Source organism: Capricornis sumatraensis, chromosome 13, assembly GCF_032405125.1.
Source record: "Capricornis sumatraensis isolate serow.1 chromosome 13, serow.2, whole genome shotgun sequence".
Taxonomy (NCBI): domain Eukaryota; kingdom Metazoa; phylum Chordata; class Mammalia; order Artiodactyla; family Bovidae; genus Capricornis; species Capricornis sumatraensis.
In genome coordinates this window covers 57222533-57241461 of record NC_091081.1, presented here as the reverse complement: position 1 = coordinate 57241461, position 18929 = coordinate 57222533, and the positions used below count along the sequence as shown (strand labels likewise).

General features: G+C 35.6%; 1 protein-coding gene across 7 annotated transcripts in view; it reads left to right on the top strand.

Moving 5' to 3' along the window:
- Positions 1–18929, top strand: part of MED23 (mediator complex subunit 23) — a 41984-nt gene that overhangs the window by 15496 nt on the left and 7559 nt on the right. For 2 of the 7 annotated variants that reach the window (XM_068984809.1, XM_068984807.1), the window contains 14 exons: positions 897–938; positions 2643–2786; positions 3969–4114; positions 5174–5419; positions 7557–7699; positions 9017–9191; positions 9830–9993; positions 12073–12197; positions 13244–13449; positions 13538–13718; positions 15005–15175; positions 15624–15840; positions 17546–17782; positions 18722–18887. In XM_068984809.1, coding sequence (XP_068840910.1) covers positions 897–938; positions 2643–2786; positions 3969–4114; positions 5174–5419; positions 7557–7699; positions 9017–9191; positions 9830–9993; positions 12073–12197; positions 13244–13449; positions 13538–13718; positions 15005–15175; positions 15624–15840; positions 17546–17782; positions 18722–18887 — 2363 coding nt within the window. Of the gene's footprint in view, positions 1–737; positions 939–2642; positions 2787–3968; positions 4115–5173; positions 5420–7556; positions 7700–9016; positions 9192–9829; positions 9994–12072; positions 12198–13243; positions 13450–13537; positions 13719–15004; positions 15176–15623; positions 15841–17545; positions 17783–18721; positions 18888–18929 lie in introns of all 7 variants that reach the window. The other 5 variants (XM_068984804.1, XM_068984805.1, XM_068984806.1 and 2 more) reach the window with 4 other exon arrangements.

Here is an 18929-nt window from a genome sequence, read left to right as displayed (position 1 = left end):
GCCTCTAGAAAGGGAAGTTGCATTTTCATTTTTAGTGTTTAAACTCAATTCTTTTTCTTGTTTTAGATTTTAAAATAATCTAATTTAAAATTAAAGCTGCATAATGTTTGACTTCTAAGAGGGAAGAACATAGCTTTAACTTTGAGGTCTCTTTGTTTTTATAATGGAGGAAGTTTCCATTTCAGTATCAAATAAGTACCACACATTGAAAAACAGACATTGAATATTTAGATATACCTCTGTATTTAAAGCTAATGTAAACCAGTGTGACTACTTTTAAGTAAATAGATCACACATTGCTTTGTTCACTCTCTTGTCGTAATATGTGATTCCTGGAAATCCAGGGTTTTCATATTTTGAATTAGATTGCAAAATTAATGCTGTTATCATCATTTCATATATCTTTAAAATGATCTTTGTTCAAGAAATAAATAACAGAATTTTCTACTGTGTAGTTCCCTCTGTCATTCTGGAACAGTGATGTCTGGAGTAAAAGTCAAAAGTTAATGGGAAGCCTGTTTTAGGTGAGACCTGAAAACTAATTTTTTATGAAACTCATCCTCTGTGATATTATAACATGATGCAGCTTTAATGGACTAAACCTAGCCTTAACTTTCTAAGTTCAACTTCATTCCATGCTTCTTGGCCTCTTTGTTAGAATGAATACCCATTAACTGGTAACTTCTGAAACTAACTGGGAGGCTTTTGGAATACTGTATTTAATCTCTGCCCTACAGCACAAGCAGCGCTGCCCTGTGCTGGAGGACCAGTTGGTGGATCTGGTGGTTTATGCCATGGAGCGATCTGAGACCGAGGAGAAGTTTGATGATGGGGGAACAAGCCAACTCCTCTGGCAGCATCTCTCGAGTCAGCTCATTTTCTTTGTGCTTTTCCAGTTTGCAAGTTTCCCACATATGGTCCTTTCTCTTCATCAGAAAGTAAGTACACACCCTTTTTCAGAGCCACTTCACCTGTTAATTAGTATATTTTAGACGGGTGTATCTAGTGAGCAGAAGTTCTGAGCTCTGATCTCTCTTCTGTTCAGTGCTCTTATGGTTTCTTCACTTTTCACTGTCTTGTGACTGTAAAAACTTGATTCAGTTATTTATTGCACGTATTCACAGTGCCAAGACCAGGAGATACAAAATGAAAAGGCACTAATGTAGTACCCTCAAAGAGCTCCTTACTGGTGAGAAGATGTAGGTATAAACAATTGGATTATAATAATAATGGAAGCATGTTTCCTTGCAATAGAAATGAAAGAGAAAAGTCCGTGTTAAAGACACGCAAGAATGGCTTTATCAAAGGGGGCTTGAAACTATTAGTTGAAAGACAAGTAGAAATTTGCCAAGGGGAAAAAGATAGGAAAGTGTTTCCATGGCAATAAAATGATCGTTTAGAAAGAGGCAGAAATGTGTGAAAACATGAAAGAAAACCATAGAAGGGAAAGTGCTGGTGAGATGAGGAAAGCAGGAAAGTAAGACCAGACATGGAGACCTTTATATGTCCCTGTGTTTGTTCTAAGGATTTAAATTTACTTTGGGAAGGAAATGAGGAACGGAAAGACATCATCAGATACAAGCTGGAAAAATTACTGCTAAGCATCACATATGGGAAGACAGTGATGTAGAGATGAATGAAGCCAAAATCAGAGGCCAAGAAACTAGTAAGGGAGCTGTTGCAGTGGTCTGGGTGAGAGAGGCTGAGGGCCTAAACCAGAAAAGAGGAGGAGCCAGGAACCAGGTAGGCTGGGAAGTATATTAATAGGACTTGACGGCAATAGGTGACAGAGAGGGTAACAGGAATCTAGGATCACTCACTGGTTTCTGCTTTGGCAGTGAATGAGAGAGGAGGACAGTGAATCCGAAACAGAGAATACGAGTGGAAGAGCAAGTGTGTGGGAAGGGTTGGCTTTAGGCATAAGGCTTTTTCCACATTGAGTGGGAGTGGGAATAAAATAAGCGTTATGTCTGTAACATCTTGATAGCCTGGATTATCTTGGGGAAATTTTGCATAAGAGTTGTTAAAATCCTTTTGACCACCACGTACTTACCACCCCTGTCACCACCACTGGTTTCTGTTACAATCTACAGGAAAATACCAGGAAAAGTATTTTTGATAACCAGTCCTTGAAGAGTTAAAAATAAATAAATCTAACCTTTTTGTTGTAATAATAACAAACTCTGGTATTTTTTTTTAATTTATCTGTTTTTAATTGGAGGATGATTGCTTTGCAATGTTGTGTTGGTTTCTGCCATATATCAACATGGAGCAGCCATAGGTGTACATACGTTCCCTCCCTCGTGAACCTCCCTCCCACCTCCCACCCCAGACTCCTTGTGTTTTGATGCAGTATTTTTAGTAATATTCCCATATTAAACTTGATTCTCTTGCACACATACTCGACTTTATGTCTGAAACATTTCATTTTTGATAAGCATAGTTGTTTTGGAGATCAGGGAGAAGCAATATTAATTTTAAAAGCTTTGCTGGGTGTGCCGCGAGTAGAGACAAAGTAATCAGTAAATGCCAAAGTTAGATGCTAACTTTCTAAGAACAAGATTTCTCTCTCTTTTTTTTTTCTTTAAACTTTTTATATCTGTTTCTTTGACTGTAGATGTGCATTTAAATACCTTTTACAGTTGGCAGGGCGAGGACTAATTAAAGGCAGAGATCATCTTATGTGGGTTCTCTTGCAATTCATCTCTGGAAGTATTCAGAAAAATGCGCTAGCTGATTTTCTTCCTGTCATGAAGCTCTTTGACCTTCTGTACCCAGAAAAAGAAGTAAGTTTGGCTAGTGTGATTAGAATTATGTCTAGTTTATGTTTAAGAATGTTAGTGTAATTTTGTGAAAAGAGCACTGGACTTGAAAAATGGAAACATGGTTCTTTTCCCAGTTTTTGTAATAGCTGTAACCATGGGATGGACATTCAGTCTCTCCTGACATTAGTTCATTTCTATGTAAAATGAAGAAATTTAACTAGATTGTTTCTGAAGTTATCTTTAATCACAGTCAGATCACAGTCGAACATCTAGTATAGCAAACTCTTTCTCTATATTTTAAAAAGGTTTACAATTTTTTAAGAGCGTGAAACTGTTTTAATATATACACATTTAAGGACCAAATAACATCAGTATCTGTTATTTTTTTTTTTTTTTGGTTGTTTGCTAATTGAGTATGTCACACTAGTAAAGTTGCTGTCATGTCTGACTGTGACCCCATGAGGTTCCTTCATCCACGGAATTTTCCAAGCAAGAATACTGGAGTGGGTTGCCATTTCCTTCTCCAATGTCACACTAGTGCTTATTATATAAGATGTTTGAAATATGGTATATATTGATGATTGCCATTTTTTAGGAACATTTTATTATGGAAATTTTAAAATGCGCCAAAAATGTAGAGTAAATTAAAAAAAGAAACTCTTCTGTACCCATCACCAAGAAATATTCTTATTTCATCTTTCCTTCTCATCTTGTTTTTCCTAATGCTGGATAATTCTAAAGCGAATTCCAGACATCTGTGTCATTTCACCATCAATTTACAGTATGTCTGATGCTGCTCATTTAGATTGCTTATCTCTTATATGTTGTTGAAAAGCATACATGTGACTCTTAGAAATTCTCTATTCATATTTATCACAGTAAAATAATGATGCAATTAATTTTTTCATATGATGTGTTTAAATTTTAAAGAATAAAAATTTAATGATTGTAAATGCTCTGTGACAATGGGAAAAGCTTGACTAAGCACCTGTGAATTTCTCTTATTTTCTTGGAACGTAGAAGCAATCTTTTGTTTCAATATTTGATAGCTATTAGATCTTTTGATTTGTATTATTGAACAAAGGATGACTGGAGCTAAATTAATACAGGATATTTTAAAAAGAAGTATAGCAGAAATGGATTACTATAATATATATAATTAGTTCATTCTACTCTTAAGATAAGCAAATTGTTCTTTTTTAGTTTATCCCAGTTCCTGACATTAACAAACCCCAGTCAACTCATGCCTTTGCCATGACCTGCATTTGGATTCACCTCAACAGAAAAGCCCAAAATGACAACTCCAAACTACAGATTCCAATACCTCACTCCCTAAAGCTTCACCATGAGTAAGTTGTTTGTAGCTTGACAGTTCATTTTTTTAACTTAATAGTGGGTTGAAGGCTAATGATAATTGTCTCAGTATTTATATGATATATGAAAATCTTCCAACATCCACTGGAGATAAGGATAAATATTTAATGTGTACATAACTAAGAGAACCTAATCAATACCTGCAGCAGAAAGCAATTAGAAGATTAACCAATCCTGTTTATATGTATGGGGATATATATATATATATTTTTTAAATTTTCAGGTCTATTTTTGCTTTTATGTATTTTATCTTAGTTAAAATACTTAATTTCCAAAAATATGTAAAAATGTTTCAGAATATCTTAGATTTGATCCTGATTAAGATATCACTCACTCCCTGGACTGCCAGGATTGACTGAACTGATCTGGCTGGCATGTTCCCTTACATCATTTCCAAAGCTGTGATTACCCAAAAGGACACACTTTTTTAGATAGGACTGGGCTTCCATCAAGGGTGTTAATTCCCACCTAGACCTTCTGAAAAAGACTGTCAGATCTCTTCATAGGAGACTTTAGGGTAGTCAGATTTCACATTTCATTTGACTTTCATTGTATGATACCCCTTAACCATTTTTCCTTAGTGACATCTGTAATGAAGGCATTTAAATGTACTTAAGCAAGTAGATAATAGATGGAAGCCTAGTTCATGAATCTGTGACTTATTTCTTCATTATCTGAATCTTAGTGCAGTATATGTAGTACCTATTTAACAAATAACCATTCATTGTTCACTTTTAACTGCTAACATTCTTTCTGAAATACTTCTTAAACCTTTTGTGTGTCAGCACTCATTTGGCAGAAACTATGATATCTATAGGAATAAAGATAGTATATTTGTTCAGTTGCTCAGTCACGTCCAACTCTTGGTGACCCCATAGACAACAGCCCGCCAGGCTTCCCTGTCCTTTACCATCTTCCAGAGCTTGCTCAAACTCTTGCATGAAATTAAACTTTTATTTAAAAAAAAACAATGCAGATTACCTTTCTGGAATTTATTTTCATTTTTTTCTATTTAATGGAACTTGAAATTTTAGGTTCCTGCAGCAGAGTCTTAGAAATAAGAGTTTACAAATGAATGACTATAAGATCGCCCTGCTATGTAATGCATACTCTACAAATTCAGAATGTTTTACATTACCTATGGGAGCTCTGGTGGAAACTATTTATGGAAATGGAATTATGAGGATACCACTTCCTGGAACGAGCTGTTTGGCTTCAGGATCTATTACGCCCTTACCAATGAACCTCCTGGATTCACTGACGGTTCATGCCAAAATGAGGTATATTCTTTTTATTTGTTTGGTTTTATGTCAGGGAATTGATATCAGTGTAGTAAAGATGATTTCACGATTAGGTGTGTATATTTGATGGTCAGATATATTTTTAAAAACCTTTAGGTTTATTCTATAACAAAAATGGTATTGTTTATTATAGGAATTTGAGAATACACATATAAGCCCAAAGAAAATGAAAATAATTGCTATAATCCCTCCTTGAAAAATAAGCATTGTAAAATTACATTTATATATGTGTATTCTGAGTCCTTTTTCTGTGTGTATATATATGAATTTATAGGGGTTTTTTTGGTTTTTTTCAAAATGTGCTCTTAACTACAGTACTATTTATGGCCACCTTTTTCTCATTGTTGTTTAGTTGCTAAGTTGTATCCAACTTTATTAAGTACCTGTTTATTTTCATTTTTTAATTAAACATCTTTTTAGGGCTAGTGCTCTTCAGAACCATCTGTTTTAATTGCTACATAGACGTCTTTTTTTAGGTCTATATTGCATATTGTTGGATACTGAAATTATTTGCAGTGTCTTAGTCTTATAAAAAAGGCTATGAAGATTATCTTTTTGGCTGTCTTTGGACCTACCCATAATTCCATTTTTATTAAATAATTTGCTAGAAATAGTATTACTGCATCCAGGGATGCAAAATCTGTAATACCTTTTTCATATTGACTATATCTATAGGGGTGCTTTTAGAATTGACATTTATGGTTTCTAAAAGACAGAAAAGGCCCCAAGTGCCCACAGGAGCTAAGCTGATGATGTGACTGAGTGGTGCCTGGTGCTGCATGCAGGCAAGTCAGGTAACAGTGTGCCAGGAAGCTTGTGTATAGAGAGGGATTGCGAATGACTGGAGTGTGTGGGGCTCAACTCACAGTACTGCCACTTGGGCTAATTTCCATTATGTTAAACTGCATATTAATGTAGTTAGTTCTTCTAAATGTTTTTTGTAAAGGGCTAGAAATCCAGATTTTTATTTGTAGACTTTCAACCATTAAATGTTGACTCAAGCTTCAATCACTGCATAGGTCAAAGAGAATGTGTGTGTGGGCCTGCAGGGGGGGAGAGCATTGGTTCTAGAAAAGCCACTCTGTTTTTCAGATGGTAAATGTGCTAGAATCATACATGCACTTTACTGGCATATGGATGGAGTTGAATATAGCCCTATTAATACCTTATATTAATAGGTAATCCTGTTAATTAATATTTGGATTTTGCAGCTATTTGTTAAGTGGTTCAGTAACAAAAAATAATTTCTTAAATGGTTTTAGTTACATATTTGGGAAAGAAAAACAGCCTAAAAAACCATTCAAACGTAGTATTTTTTTTAAAGATTTGTTTTTTAATCAAAGGATAATTGCTTTACAGAATTCTGTTGTTTTCTGTCAGATATCAGCATGAATCAGCCATTGGTATACATATGTCACCTCTGTCTTGAACCTTCCTCCCATTTCCTTCCCCATCCTATGCCTCTGAGTTGATACAGAGTCCCTGTTTGAATTCCCTGAGTCATACAGCAAATTCTCATTGGCTATCTCTTTTACATATGGTGATGTAAGTTTCCATGTTATTACCCTCTCCATACATCTCACTCTCTCCTTCCCCTGCCCTGTGTCCATAAGTCTGTTCTCTATGTCTCTTTCTCCATTGCTACCCTGCCAATCAATTCATCGGTACCATCTTTCTAGATTCCATACATATACACTACGATATTTGTCTTTCTCTTTCTGACTTACTTCACTCTGCATAATAGGTTCTAGGTTCATCCACCTCATTAGAACTGACCCAAATGTGTTCCCTTTTATGGATGAGGAATATTCCATTGTATATATGTATCACAGCTTCTTTATTCCATTCTTATGAGTTGTACCCAAATTTTGCTGTTTTGTGAACAGAGAGACCCTGATGCAGGTTGAAAGCAACATGGAAACCAGAATCAGTCTCAGGCTATACAGTGCATCACTACCATATGTCCTGCATAACCTAAATGACCAAAAAAAGCTGATTCATTTCAGCTAGAAGTTTGGATTTATACCAAGTTCCCTATAAGTAGAGTAATCCCTGTATTCATGTTAAAAATCTGGATTTTTATTTTGTTTTATTTTATGTTGTTGTTTCTCCTCAGCCTTATCCACAGCATTGCTACCAGAGTGATAAAACTTGCTCATGCAAAGTCCAGTGTGGCCTTGGCTCCAGCCCTAGTGGAAACGTACAGCCGTTTACTGGTCTATATGGAAATAGAATCTTTGGGCATCAAAGGATTTATCAGTAAGACAGGACTTTCTGGTGTTTTATAACCATTAACCTTTTTTGTTCATTCAACATACACTTTTCTAGTTTCTAGGAATATAGAAGTGTGCAGAAGTCACTCTTATCATAGAGATCACCTGCTAGTGAGGAAAATGACAAAAAGTATATGTAACTGAAATATAAAATAAATAAATCTTACAGAGAAAAATAGAGCAAAAAAGAGGGATAAGACCCTCACAGAGGGTCAAGGGAATGGGATACATTTTTTTAAAGTTGTGGTTAAAAAGTGGGGCCCGGGGGTGGGGCATGCAGTTGTACTAGGTGCTTGGGATGTAGTAAACAGGACAGGACAGATCTGTCTGTAATCATAAAAACCCTTGATCCCATTTGGCTGGCTTGCTGGTTTGCCCCCGGACAGCAGTAAGTTCCAAGTCTGACTGGCAATACGGAAGGCATGTTCCTGCATTGCATTACAAATCAGTGCAATTCAATGTAATAACAATTCAATTGCATTACAATTCAATTCCTGCATTATAATGTCTGTTAGTTATTATGCAGTTCTAAATAATAAACACTTTCTAATATGAAAGTGTTTTTCTGATTTGCAGTAATTCTAATTTTTTACCAATGCGGTATCATTTTAACCATGGTTACTCTTCTTTCCAGATAATTGAAAGTCAAATTAAGCTTTCTTAGCAAAAAGGAACGGGTTATGATATAATTTGTATATTAAAAAATGGTCCTCATGCTTTGAAAGGTTGGGAACATTAACTTTATTAAAATAATTTAAATGATAACTAAATAAAAATAAATGAAGACATGAGGAAGGCTAGAGTAATTTTTTCCCATTTCCTGGCTCTTTACTTTCACAGATGAACTTGACTATCATTTTTCAAATTCCAAAGAAAAATGCAAACTTGGTGTTACAATAAGAATCTGAATTTTCTTCCTTACAAAGTGAAAATGAAAGTCGCTCAGTTGTGTCCAACTCTTTGCGACCCCATGGACTACAGTCCATGGAATTCTCCAGGCCAGAAGTGGGTAGCCGTCCCTTTCTCCAGGGGATCTTCCCTTCTCCAGGGGATCAAACCCAGGTCTCCTGCATTGCAGGCAGATTCTTTACCAGCTGACCCACCAAGGAAGTCCTCTTCTTATAATTAAAGTACAAATTATGGAGAAAATTGGGGAAATATATGTGTGTATCTATGTGTTTGCATGTGTGTGTGTTCATGATCAAAATCTTTGCATAGATTTTACTCGGTGTGACTTTTCTTTAAGTATTTTTTAATTCATAGCTTTTACTGATTGGTGTCTTAAATTTTCTTCTTCTTCAAGGTCAGCTTCTGCCAACTGTTTTTAAATCTCACGCCTGGGGTATCTTGCACACTCTTCTTGAGATGTTCAGCTACCGGATGCACCACATTCAGCCCCATTACAGAGTTCAGCTCCTAAGTCATCTTCATACTTTGGCTGCAGTTGCACAAACAAACCAGAACCAGCTCCATCTCTGGTGAGCTCACTGGAGACTGTCTTTCCTTGGATTTGTTAGAAAATTTGTTTGAGATGGCAAACTTAATCCATTACCTTATAACATTCACTGTCATAAAATTCCTCTGCTTCTGGAGTGTTTTATTTCCAGTATAGAAAAAGTAGAGTTCAACTTCTTGAATAGAAACCTACTAAGATAGTTGAATCATTGCTTGGGGAATTTGGACTGAGAACAAGTACTTCCACGACCTTTGACATTGTGTTTTAACTTAGTGCTTATTTAGATTATGGTTAAAGTATCATGTTATTTTGATTTTGCTCTAATTGAAAATATATTCCAAATTTTTTAAGATGTCATTTTTGAAACGCTGTGTATCCCGGTGACATTTTTTTTTTAGTCCTTAAAGCTACACGCTATCTTTTTCAAATGGGTAAAAATGTCAGATGATTTTTACTATTAAATTTGACACCTCAGATTTTTAAAAACAAGTTAAGCGAAGCTTGTTTTCACACAAAAGAGTTTGTTTTTACTCGAAGAAGAGAAATTTATAGTTTGCATGTTTCCCCATTGTGATTAACCTAGAATCGCATTTAATTCGAGTTCTGAGTTTATATGCAGCTTAACTTCTTCATGATCGTGTTTGTTCTCCCACTTTGCAGTGTTGAGAGCACTGCACTCAGGCTTATAACAGCACTGGGTAGCTCAGAAGTACAGCCGCAGTTTACACGTTTCCTCAGTGACCCCAAGACAGTGCTCTCAGCGGAATCCGAAGAACTGAACCGTGCCTTGATACTGACCTTAGCTAGAGCAACTCACGTAACAGGTACAGTGACCATGCAGCCACCAGCCCCAGAAACAGATGTGTCAGAGGGTGCTGTGTCTCCTGACTGCTGGCCTGGGGGTGGGGGTAACATATGAGAAGATTCTCCTCACTTGTATCCAGAAAAACCAGTTGTTTGGTTATCGTTACCATTTCAGTCATTAAAGCAAGTTCTTCTGTACTACCATTTTAACTTGGTTGAACATCAGGTTTTAGTCGTCTGACTTCATTTTAAAGTCATGGTTCCTGAGCTTTTTGGTCTCAGGGACCACATTATACTCAAAAATAATAATAATAATGATTAAAATTCCCAAACATTTTCTGTTTATATGGATCATATCTATGATATTTGCTTTTTTAGGTATTACAGTAGGACTTTTTAAGATCTGACTCATTTTAAAATAACAATAAAAAGCCTATTGCATGTAAACATAAATAGTGTAATTTTTGGTGTAAAGGAATATAGCTGAATTTAATGTCTGGTATAAAGGAACATAGCTGAATTCTCTTACATTCCACCTATTATAGATGTTATTTTAGAAGAAGTAAGTAAAAAAAAAGAAAACACTATGGTTTCACATAGATATGAGGTTGGGAAGGGAAAGAGTATTTCAAATAGCTTTTTCAGCTAATTATGAATCTGCTTTAATATTACACAAAATTGAAAAATTGGTCGTTTCTTAAATTTTCGTTGCAATATAGAATCCAAAGTCCTATCAGGGAACTCTGTACTCTGTCACATTATAATCCAATGATCTATTTTGTACATTTACTGGATTTTGTGTTCATGCATATTTTAACTTTATGGGTTGGTTTTTTGGAAAACATTGATTTACTGGATTACGTAGGTAGATTTATAAATGTTGACACATTTCATTATACAGTATCAGAAAATTATATTTTTTAACCTTGCTACAAAATTTCATTAGGAAAAAAGTCTTTAAGTTTTAGAAAGCTATTAGGCTTGTGGTAGTGGATACAAGTTTTCCAAAATTCAGATTTTCACTTGAAAGGTCAAATTTTATCATTGGTGAAAGATACAGTTATTTGTTCTTCTTAAAGTTAGAGGCTCCCTTTATTAATTTTCAAGAAAAATATCTGCCTAATGCCCAAATCTGAAAAACTGTATGTTCTTTCAAGTAAAATTGGGATTCCATGACAAAAGAGCTAATTTGACTCAATATTCAATCACAAGGTATTTTTCCTCAAGATAACCTTCATACTTTAATATGTAGCTGGAACACCTTATGCATACTTCCGTTTTATCACACAAGATGTTACAAACAGATGTACTTAAGGGCTGAGACATAATCTTTTTTACAATTTTATCAGAGATAGTCTTAAGTGAAACTGGCAGTTTTTTTCGTGCTAAGAGTGTGTTGTGGTGAAGATTACAATGGCTATGAGTATAATTTGGTACCACTGTTTGATTTGTTCCGGTGGCCAGCAGTGTTACCCAACCATTGCTTTTGCACCATCAGTGCACATTTCAACATGGTAAAAAGGCCAATGGTATCTTAGTATTATTATTATTATTATTTTAATAGTGTTGACCTCATCAAATTCTTGAAAGATATTGGGGACCCACAAAGTCTGCAGACCACACTTTGAGAATGGCTATTTTAGAGAAATAGTTACTGAATTTAGCAACCTCAAATACATTTGTGTATACTGTCTTATTTTATACAAAGAAACCTCTTTGATTTAGAGGATTATAGACTATAGGTGTTTCAATCACCAGAAAAGATATCTGCTATACTTTAACAGTTCTATTTCCTTGGCTCAGTAAAGTGATAATACCTCACTGTCAGGAGTGAATTAAATGAGCAGCCGTGGTGGGCCTGTATCACTGTTACATCACTGATGTTCTGTAATCTTAAAAAAAAAAAAAGGTACCAAATGTCTTTCATATTTTTTTCACTAGTTATCTTCATTATTTACTGATGTGATTACTAGTTAAGTGGTGAATGCTCTGCAGTGAAATTCTCTGACTGTACAAACTTGTGACTTTTTCTGTGATATCATCTATGAATTATGGACATGATCTTTTATATCTGGGTTACATTTATTTGTTTGTGTTAGATTTTTTTACAGGCTCTGATTCAATTCAGGGAACTTGGTGTAAAGATATACTTCAGACCATCATGAGTTTTACTCCTCATAATTGGGCTTCACATACTCTTAGTTGTTTTCCAGGCCCACTACAGGTAATTTTGTTTTGAATTATATATTGAATGTACAGTATATGAAATCAGTCTTCCCATTTATTGTGTTATTCTGGAGAGTTTTGATGACATCCAAAGAAAATGAGCTTTTATTTCTTTTTTTGTAAATCTTTGCTATTACTCCCAAAATCTCTTGAGTTGTTCCTTGTCCTATTAAAGGACCGGATGTGTCTCTAAAACAGTAATTGTTATGGCTTCATCTTATTAGTTAACAGTTTTAGAATCTTGTGAGATGTAACACATGACCTAAACAATTCTTTCTTTCTCATTGAACAGTAATGGGGAGAAACACAATGTAGTGGGGCTTCACAGAATGTACACATGTACATTTGACAGGTTTTGTTTTTTTAATCACACAAGAGAGAAAAGCTATAAACTTGGCTATTATAATATGGAGAAAGGAAAACCTCATCTGTCTTCTAATTTTCAGAAAAAATTTTAAGCACAGTAAACATCTGTTTTCTATAACTTCTAATAGGACTGGAACAGTAGGTCTCAAACTTATCAGAATCCCCTGGAGAGGTGGTTTAGCTAGACTCCTAGACTCCAGCTGCAGAGCTTCTGATTCATTAAGTCTGAGATGGGACCCAAGAATTCATATTTCTTACAGGTCTGAGGTCATGCTAATACTGATGGTCTGGGGACCATACTCTGAGAACCACCTGGCTAGTGTAATGGATTTTCCTCACAGAGATATTAAAATATGTAATGGAAGAGTACATGCATTTCTTTTTCTTTTTCTCTTTTTTCAAAGATGAGCAGAGGTATCAACAGATGATTGAAGAAAGTTTGAATTCAGGTTTGCTTGGAATTTCTGTTTAGAAAATCTAGGAAAGGAATCTTACAGATAATCCAATCAAAGCCTTTGTATTTTCCCAATATAGAAATTTAGGCCTTGATTACTGAGTTACTTGAGGGCACATGGAATTTATTAGTGTTAGAGTCAAGCCTGAAACTGGTTTCTTGATTCTGCAGCTAGTACCCTTTTCACTATAGCCATTAAAATAAACTTCTGATCTTCCTTGTAGGCATTCTTTAAACAAAATAATGTACCTCAGGAGAGTCGTTTTAATCTGAAAAAAAATGTGGAAGAGGAGTATAGGAAGTGGAAGTCAATGACCAACGAAAATGACATCATCACCCACTTTTCTGCACAACGTTCTCCTCCTCTCTTCCTTTGTCTGCTCTGGAAAATGCTCCTGGAAACAGATCATATTAATCAGATTGGCTTTAGGTAAGTCGAAAACCTAGATGTGCATTCCATTTGTCAGTCCATTATACTATACAGCAGTGTAATTTATTTTTTACTCTCTGCTTTCCAGAGTACTGGAGAGAATTGGAGCCAGGGCCTTAGTAGTCCATGTGAGAACATTTGCAGATTTCCTGGTATACGAGTTCTCTACGTCAGCTGGAGGTCAGCAACTCAACAAATGCATTGAAATTCTTAATGATATGGTATGGAAGTACAACATTGTTACACTGGACAGATTAATTCTCTGCCTGGTAAGAATACACTTACTTAAGAACAGATTTCTAAGCAGTCTCATTCTCTTTGGATCAGTGTTAATGACTAATGGATCTTGTGCTGATCTGCTCTATGTTGTTCCTAGTAAAGTAAAAGTTGCTCAGTCATGTCTGACACTTTGCGACCCCATGGACTATACAGTCCGTGGAATTCTCCAGGCCAGAATACCGGAATGGGTAGCCTTTCCCTTCCCCAGGGGATCTTCTTAACTTAGGGATCGAACCCAAGTCTCCTGCATTGCAGGCAGATTCTTTACTGTCTGAGCCACCAGGGAAGCCCAAGAATACTAGAGTAGGTAGCCTATTCCTTCTCCAGGGGATCTTCCTGACCCAGAAATAAAACTGGGGTCTCCTTCATTGCAGGTGGATTCTTTACCAGCTGAGCTACCAGGGAAGCCCCATATTGTTTTTAAAGATTTAATGAATTTATACTGTATATCATGCATTGCTATCAATTCCCTAAGGAATTAAAGATTCCCCAGTTTCTTTATTCATCCATTCAGTAAGCATGTATTGAATATCTACTATGTTGTATGTACAGAAGGTATAGAAGTAAGAAAGACAGATGTGGTCCTGGCTTTGCAGTGCTCTCAAATGATTCTCAAAAACTCCTAGAAGAGGCAGGAAGTAGTAAAAAAAGAAAAGTCATTGAGTTTTTTTTCAGAGTGCTGATAATCATTTATGTATACTTTGGTAGCCATAATAAATGAGAAACTGAATGCTTGTTACAGTCACCCAGTATTTTCCAAGTGGTTTTTTTTCTCCTGACTTTGATGTCTATTTCAGGCCAAATTTTAAGAAAAATCACTGAATCAGGCTGGAAACTGCTACATGTTTTAATACTATAGTAGTAATAGTTGAAGGGTTTAAGTGCTTAACATTCACCTCTCAGCTCTAGAGCATAGATATAAAGATGGTTAGAGTCTAGTAAGGGAAATAAGTCTATGAATCAGTAGATAAAAGAGTAAGTTAGAGGTGTAGGGAAAGTATTACCAGTCAGCACTGAAAGATCACATCTACTTAGGTGATGGGTCTTGAAGAGAGGGCTAAATTTCAAAACATAAAGATGGATATTCCAGGTGAGAGCCAAAACTAGGCAAAAAGGGGTCAGGCATGTTTGGGGAATGCTGAACAATTATTTTGGGGTGGATTATACAATAAAGTTCTAATTGTGAGATTTTACTATTTTCAAATTTAGGCTCTTTGGAGCCTTGCTTTTGCATAGGTTGGTCATTTTCATTTAATTGTTCTGTTTTTCTCCAAAGGCCATGCGTAGCCACGAAGGGAATGAAGCCCAGGTTTGTTATTTCATAATTCAGTTGCTGTTACTCAAGCCAAATGATTTTAGAAATCGAGTAAGTGACTTTGTGAAGGAAAATTCCCCAGAACACTGGCTACAGAATGACTGGCACACCAAGCACATGAATTATCACAAGGTACTAATTAAAATTGGTGCTTCCCTTCATCCTTTTTAAGGCCAGACTTTAGGTCTTTGGCTGATTGACTCGGCTGCTTTCTCTGCAGGTCTGTCCTTTTCTCTCCGGTCTGTGTAGAAGTGACTTAGCTGCCTGAACTTTCTCAAGGTTCTAGAGTCTCTCTAATGTTAAGAACAAATTGAAACTACAGTTTTAGTGGATGTGGGTACTTACAATAGAAAATGAAGAGTTAAACCCAGTCCTTTCATATGTAAATCTCTTTTGGTATATCTTTAGGAGAATAGAAATTTTTGTTAAGGACTCTAGATTTCATTGCATTGCCGGAGCAAACACAGTTTTATATTATTTGAAAAATGGCAGGTTTATTTAGTTTTTTTTTGTTTTGTTTTGTTTTTTAAGAAAATTAAAAAAGATGCCCTAAACATTTACCATTTCCTCACTTCCACAGAAATACCCGGAGAAGCTCTATTTTGAGGGCCTGGCGGAGCAGGTTGATCCTCCTGTGCCGATACAGTCTCCATATCTGCCCATCTATTTTGGAAATGTGTGTCTCCGATTCCTCCCAGTGTTTGATATAGTAATCCACAGGTTTTTAGAGTTGCTCCCGGTATCCAAATCATTGGAGACTCTACTGGATCACCTGGGAGGCTTATATAAATTTCATGGTGAGCTTTTTCAAATTTTAATTCCATCTAAGCTCTCTATAGACAGAAGTAGACTGAACATGATCATATGGATAATAATAGTTATAAAGGTTTTATTTTAATAATTTTTAATAAAAGCATTTTCAGGAAAAGTGCTGTGTGATGATACCCTGATGTATAAAATAGACAAGATAAAAATATCAATAGGTAAATTATAGCAAAAATAAGTAATATGCCTTATTTTATGTATCACTTGATTAATTATCAAATCAGTACAGAAAGAGAGAAGTATTAGTTCAGAACAGATGGATATTTCTGTGAACTAAATGGGTCTTGGCAAGCTTCTTGGATGGGTAGGGTTTGAACTATAATGTATGTGATTTTTATAAACAAAAAGGAGAAGAGAGCAAAATAGGCAGGAGAAATCTTTTGGAAAAGTCATGGAGGAATTAAAAACAAGGCATTTTTTTTAAAACAATTGCCTCATTGGGCTAAATTGTACCTGGCAATTCATCACTGTAAATGCCAGGCTCAGAAGTTCTGATATTATAATCTACAGATAATGGAGAATTAACTAGAAGTTCCTGAGTAAAGTCATAGTATGGAAAGCAGTATTTTAGAAAGGTGAGTCCAGTTCTAGTAGCAGCATGTCTTGGAAGGAGGAAGCTGTTTCAAAGACTTGTGTCAGTTAGCATCTAAACAAGTATGGTGACACCAAAAATGAGAAGGAAGGGAGAGAGAGTCAAGAGTAGGAATTGAGCTTAGTTGACCAGTTATGGGGAGAATATTGAAAGAAAGAAATCAAGGACAACTCTAAGGTTTTGAGCCTGGTAACCGAGAACAATGAAGTCAGCGACAGAACCTGGAAGTCCTGGAGCAGCCACTGTAGGGGGATAGAGAGTATTTATCTGGCGGGGCGATGGGGGTTGGTGGGGAGGCAGTTCTTCTTAGTGCTTGATCTAAGATATCTCCTTTATCTAAGATATCTCCCTTCATAGCAGAAATCTGAATTGCATTTTAGGACTGCAGAGTAGATATGAAGTTCAAGGGAGCTTTCCTTTAAAAACACTCTTCTTTTTGGATTGGGTAATATATGTACCTGATGCAGTGAAAGTGGTCAGTCCCACCCCTGTCCTCTAGCTTATTCTTGTATCCCCTTCCTTTCTTTCCCTGTAGGCAGTCACTGTTACCAGTTTCTTGTGTATCCTACCTTAAATATTCTGGGGTTGGTAGTTTTTTGTTTTTTGTTTTTTGTTTTTTTTTTTTTGTTTTTTTTCACAAATATACGCATTATTTTTTATTAACCTTTATAAGGTTTTACAGTTGATTATTTTGTATCAGATCATACAAAGCTGCTTCATACATGCCATGATTAACTTAACCAGTCCCCTGTTTTCATTATGTAGGCTATTCTAATCTTTTGCTAGTATAAACAGGCTGCAGCTACATTGCTTACACATACATCATTTTTGCAGGAAAATTTCCAGGAGTGGAATTGCTACATCTAAATGTGATGCATAAGCTTCAGTAGAAGCTGAACCTGTATGTTGTTAGAAGCCTTCTGCCTTGTCCTAAAATAAAAATAGCCATTGTATGGAATTGCCTAACATGTGTGATAGTTTTATAATCTTCTGAGATATTTTTTGGCAATCTTGAGAATAGATCAGTTTTTCACAGTTGTCAGTAACCAGGAAAACATTGTAGTGATCTGTTTTCTTCTTGGCAGATCGTCCAGTGACTTATTTGTACAATACTCTGCATTATTATGAAATGCACCTGAGAAATCGTGAAAGTCTCAAACGAAAACTTGTCCATGCAATCATTGGGTCGCTCAAGGATAACCGACCACAGGGCTGGTGTCTAAGTGACACTTACCTGAAAAATGCTATGAATGCACGAGAAGACAATCCTTGGGTCCCAGACGACTCTTACTACTGCAAATTGATTGGCAGACTAGTAGATAATATCCTTTTTATTGTGATTTTCCAGACTCTTCAGAAATAACTGTATGTTGATTTGTGTGAACATATATTGTCATTTTAAATATTCCAAAGTTTTTATATATTCTAAGACTTCAGTTTTTTAGAACATTTTATTTTTTAATTTTTATTGCTGTAACAGTTTTAAAGTCTTAAATCAGCAGCATAATGCCAGATAGGCAGAAATTTTAAAAAAAAACAAAACCTTAGAGAAGAGATTTGTTTCAAAGAAAAACATTCCTAAATAAATATACTGTGTATTATAGTACATGCATTTGTTCTATGGAGAACATAGAACTCTGTTGCTTTAAATAAATTCCTGAATAATTTTTAGAACATTAGTAGATAATAGTAAAACATTTTTTTTTGTAGTGAAAAAGATTCTATATTGGTGTTTTCTTTCTTTACTTCTGTTTTAAATTATTAACCCACTATTCTTAATATATCTATACACTATGCCACTCTATTTTCTAAATAGAGCAGTTTTACATATCTAGGCCTGATTTAATTTTCCTAGACGGGAATTCCTTCCTGAAGTAAAAGAGCTACTCATGAGAAAGTAATGTTCTTATTAACTTTCCTACAACTAAAAGAAAACAGGTTGATAAAGCCTTCGGATACCTTGGTTGCATCTACAGCTGTCATGTCACAGTAATAAGAACCCACTTATAGAAGACCAGTCATTGATACCTGTGGCTGATCACATGGTTGCTATCAACACATGTCAGATTTATTTGTATTCAGTTTGTATTATTTGCCTCTTAAGCTCTCCAATAAATCACTGATTGAGGGCTCATAATCAGATATATTGATAATCAAATGAAATATTTACATATTGAACCTTTGAAAACTATAAAGCACTATACAAACAGGAGCCTTTAATCTCAGAATTATCAACCAGTTATTGCTTTAATCGTCTGCACCGATGGCTGGCAAATCTCCTGGTCCATTCCCAAACTGTGACTGGAGGTTCAATGAGTTTCCCAACCCCGCTGCCCACGCACTGCATGTTACTTGTGTGGAACTCATGGCCTTGGCGGTTTCTGGCCAGGATGTTGGAAATGCTCTTCTAAATGTTGTCCTGAAGAGGTGTGTATCCTGTTTCATGCCATAAGATTCAGTGTTTAAGAG